The sequence below is a fragment of the Cyprinodon tularosa genome, unplaced genomic scaffold, assembly GCF_016077235.1.
Source record: "Cyprinodon tularosa strain WSP-4 unplaced genomic scaffold, ASM1607723v1 ctg86, whole genome shotgun sequence".
Classification (NCBI taxonomy): Eukaryota; Metazoa; Chordata; class Actinopteri; order Cyprinodontiformes; family Cyprinodontidae; genus Cyprinodon; species Cyprinodon tularosa.
In genome coordinates this window covers 320,696-325,405 of record NW_024039629.1, presented here as the reverse complement: position 1 = coordinate 325,405, position 4,710 = coordinate 320,696, and the positions used below count along the sequence as shown (strand labels likewise).

The window sequence follows — 4,710 nt, the reverse complement described above, 5'->3', positions numbered from 1 at the left end:
AATAGGTTGTTCTACATATTATGTTTTCCCTTCCGACTGTACATTATGCTCATATTAGTGTTGGTCTATAGGTGAAACCTTTAAATTCCTTCATCTAGTGATTTAGAAACAACAGTGAAACTCAGAGCTTGAATTAAGTCATTTAATGTCTCAACATCAGCGCTATCTAGCATGGTAATGGTGAAAACGCATAAACACAAGAGACAAATGAAATAACCCATGACTGAAAAATAGGCAGTGATGATTACAATGCAAAAGATAAACATACTGATAAATGATTAAAAAGCATAAATAGCATTGTGTGCCATCAGTACTACTTTTATTGAACGAGCCCCTGAGTTTGAAAAGAAAAAAAAGTATAAACGAGTGAAACATGAACAGTAAAAAGTTGGCATTCTTCTAGACTTTAAGGAGGATGAAGAGACAGAGCCTGTTGAGTGATACCAGACAAGATTGCATTTTCAAGTTTTAATATTTACAAAACAGCAACATAAAAATATTTTTATTAGCAACATCCATGTCGGCTGAAGACATATCAGCAATGGTGATAGTATTAATACTGATAATACTGACTCAGAACAATTTACAACCTTTTTTTTTTTTACTTTAACAATTTCACATTTTTTTAAAGAAACATAGTAATGTTAACATCTAATACAAAGAGATAATGAAACAAAACAAAAAAAAACGCCGAACACACAAAAAAGTGGAGTCAAATCTTTACAAGTTGAAGCGAAGCGAGGCACCAGACGCTCTGTGCAAAAGGGACAGGCTGTCCCTTCCCTTTCTCTGGCGCGTTCTTCTCTCCAATCAAACAGTCCACCAGAGCAGCGGATTCAAGAACTGCTTATCTCAGGCAGCTGAAATGGAGGGCTGGGTTAGGTAGGGGGCACCACAATGGGACCATTGTTGCCCACCTTACCTGGTAGTGATCCTATTTAAACCAGAAAAGTTGGAGCCACTGTTGCTGACAGTTCTGCTCAAATGCTGAAGGTTTGCATCGCAGCCTCTGAAGGGACAAACTCTTTCCAAAGGACTGATTCCAAATATCTATACTCCCAACTTTATGAGTCCTATTGGACCCTGTTTGTCAACACGGCTCCTTTACTCACCAATTCCAGTCCCAGTTCTTAGATTTTAAATCAGGCAGATAAATGATCAGTTTGAAGAGGTAAAGCTTACAATAGGCAGGAAAAAAGAACAGCTTTAGTATTTTTTTCCAATAAAGGCCAACAAAGAGGTGCTGATTCCAGCTCTGTTGTGCCAGATTTTATGAACACCCAGTGAATTCATTATTTTAACATGTTTATTCTGATAGAGATTAGATCAAAGCGGTTCTATCTGGTCTAACTAATTATATGTACACAAGTGATGTGTTCCTTACAAGTGACCTTGCCCTGAAGGCCAACTTCTATGTTACTTAGGAACCCCTACAGTCAAAACACTCAAGCATTCACAGATCGTTCAACTTCCACGTGTTTTTTTTATTATTATTTTTTTATTTATTTTTAGCTGTTTTTTTTTTTTTTTTTTTTTTTTTTTTTTCAGTTGAAGTCACTAATGTCTCTGTGTCTCCAGCTCTCTTTCTTCTAAAACATCAACAATAATATGGGGTTATTCACACTATTTTTTTTTTTGACTCCCCATTTGTTTTTTAACCCCCCTCCTCTTGTTTTTTTTTTTTGTTTTTTTTTTTTTTTTTTGTTTTTTTTTTTTTCATTTACAAGACCTGGAACTTCCAGGAGTTCTGGTCTTTGTAGTCCAGACAGTCAGCAGCGTTGAAATTGAGCTTCCAGGCCGCTTGGTCTTTGTAGTCTAGACAGTCGACGGCTCCGAAGCCCAGAGAGGCGGCCGTGTAGCCCTGCGAGGAGAGCGAGGCGGGGGACTGGCTGAGGGGCCCTCCCATGGAGGAGGCCGTGATGGGGCTAAGGGCCCCTCCGGTGCCAGACAGCTGCGGGTGCATCGGGGACAGGTAGGAGCTGCAGTCCAGCCCGGTGAAGTAGGACGAGGAGCCCGCGTAGCTCTGGCTGTAGGCCGGGGCCTGAGTGTAGGTCATCGGGTAGGTGGAGGTGCGCTGCATGCAGGGCGTGGTGGAGGCTGACAGGGGATCCGGCAGCGGGGAGATGGAGGCCGGGCTCCAGATGGAGACGGTGGCACTGGCGGAGCTGGAGCTGGGGGTGATGGCTGTGCCTGGGGGCGGGGGAGGGGGGCTGTAGGGTCCATTGGTAGGGTTGGCACTGGCCTCTGAGGGCGCCTCTCGGCTCGGGGAAGCCTTCTTCTTAGGAGGCCGTGGTTTGGACTGGCCTGTGCTCTGCTGCTGCTGCTGGCGGCATTTGGCACGGCGGTTTTTGAACCAAACCTGCAAAACGAATTAAAGTGATCAAATATTAATATTCCGCCATCTAAAAACGAAAAGAGATTAAAAAGGAGACACAGAACTTGTAAAGGAGCTGTTCAGTGCTGTTACCTGAACTCTAGACTCAGGCAGGTTGATCTTCAGAGCCACCTCCTCCCTCATGAAGATGTCTGGGTATCGAGTTTTGGCAAACAGAGCCTCCAGGATGTCCAGCTGCGCGCGCGTAAATGTGGTGCGTTCCCGACGCTGCTTACGTGGCGTACCTTAAAAAAGATCATAATTATTATTATTGATAATAATATTGGTTATTTACTAAAAAAAGAAAATGTGCTCAGAAGGCCTGTATCTGTAAAGGCTATTTATTTGTACCATTCAGTTTTTTATTAACAAAGACTTGTAATATTTTATTGTATTATTAAATCTAACATTTATATTTTTATATAATTTTATATGTATTTTTTTTATTTGTGTCTCCATCAAAAATATAAATAATGTGGTTGTTTTAAAAGGCTTGTTTTTGCATTCTTTTTTTTCTGATCTGTGTTTAATTCTTGTTTTCAAATTTTAAAGAATTAGAATAGAAGATTTTTCTGTTTCGTTTTTTAAAAGATATGTATAGACCACACTTTTATTTTGACTTTCTTTATTATTTTTATCGAATTTTTTATTCTCTACCTGACTCTTTCTGGGGGGGAAAACATGTTCAGTAAATATTTCATTTTGTCATATTGTAACTTTTATATTTCAGATAAGATGCAATATAAGTAAAAACTTAAATGAAAACTCTTTATGTATTTTTTTTTACTTATTTTTTTAAATATCCATGTTCTACATTCCCTTTTCCTCCTGTTTTAGTAAAGAAGCCTCTACAGTTGCAGCCAGATATGCTTATGTTTTATTTCAAACCTTGTGCGGGAATGACAGATGCCCGCAAAGTATAAAAAAAAAAAAAACAACAACAACAAATCCATGGCATATAAAACAAAGAAATGCGGATCACTGAAACACACAATGGGAGCGTGTTTTCAGGAAATAGGTTGGATGATTAAAGCAGCAGATTGGAGTTAGTTTTAATTCGCTGTGAGAACAGGTTGCCTTTCCATTCACACACAGTTTCATTGTTTATTTTTTCCTGACTCTGTAGAACTTATAGGTCATGTGAGCACATGTCATGATGCCAAGGAATCAGACACATATTCATGTGTTTTATAAAATATCTCAAATAGACCTACTTCGTGCATTTTTTTTTTCTTCTTAAGCATCTTTATCGTTTCATGTTAGGGTAGGACATGAAACAATTAAAATAATTAAACATGTTTAAGGAGATACAAAATGCATGATTTTTTTCCAGCAATAATACTTATCTATTAATCATTTTCCAAGGCCTGCATGAGTTCATTAGTTAAGACATCCAAGATGAAACATTTAAAAAGAAATAAATTTGTTGACAAAAAAGTTTTGACTTACTGGGATATCCCACGGCTGCGGTGTGGAGCAGATCCATGCCAGGGCCGGACAGCGTTAACCCGTTCACGGCGTAATGGGGCTGCTTAATGTAGGACATCATGCCTCCTGCCGGCTTTAAAACACTCCCTCACTTCCTCACTCTCTCTCTCCTTCTCTCAGGCCGGGGGCCGGCTCACTGAACTATTCTCCAGGGGGTGTATCTCTCTCTTTCTCTCCCTCTCTCTCTCCTGTTTTCTTCCTCTGATTTTTTTATTTTGTTTTTTAACTATTTTCTATCCCTGTCTTTGTTTGCGTCTCTAACTTTGTGCAGCAATGCGGATATAAAAGTGCACCTGCCTCTCAACCTGACGCGTAAAAGCGCAGCGGACGGTATATCGATTAAAAAGAAAAAATAACAGGAAAAAAATCCTGTTCAAATCAACCAAAGACTGGTTGACTAAAACAGATCCGAGGATAAATCTATCTCCGAAATCGCGGTGCGCACCAGGAAAGGAGCGCTCTCCGAGGTGCTGATCGGGGGCCCCGACACGGTTCCTGGTACCTGAACAGGAGGAGGAAGATGCGCTGCAGGGTGGACAAGTGAGGAGAGCGAGAAGAGACTGGCTAATTAGAAGAAACTTCTTAACCAAGTAGACGCGCAGAGCCCTCCCCCTTTCCTCCCCTCCTCCCTCTTTTCTATCTCCAATTCTTTCTCTCTCTCTCTTACGCAAACGCACTCCACCACGTAGCTATTTCCAAATGTTTCTTTATTCCCTATTGTAATTTTTTTTTTATCACTATTTATTAAATAAATTATTATACATCATTTCTCTTGTAAGCTGCCACGATTTAAGTTCTTTTTTTTTAACTTTAAAATGAAAAGAAAGCAACAACCGGACATTTATGTG

The 4,710-nt window shown here is 40.0% G+C and overlaps 1 protein-coding gene across 1 annotated transcript; it reads right to left on the bottom strand.

Moving 5' to 3' along the window:
• Nucleotides 1–453: 453 nt before the first annotated feature.
• On the bottom strand, nt 454–4,428 carry LOC119775259 (homeobox protein otx5-like). The gene is made up of 3 exons (XM_038273174.1): nt 3,824–4,428; nt 2,468–2,619; nt 454–2,359 (listed from the first exon to the last, which is right to left on the bottom strand). The coding sequence occupies exons 1-3, from the start codon at nt 3,921–3,923 to the stop codon at nt 1,721–1,723; spliced, it is 891 nt and encodes a 296-aa protein (XP_038129102.1). The 5' UTR covers nt 3,924–4,428; the 3' UTR covers nt 454–1,720.
• Nucleotides 4,429–4,710: the final 282 nt, after the last annotated feature.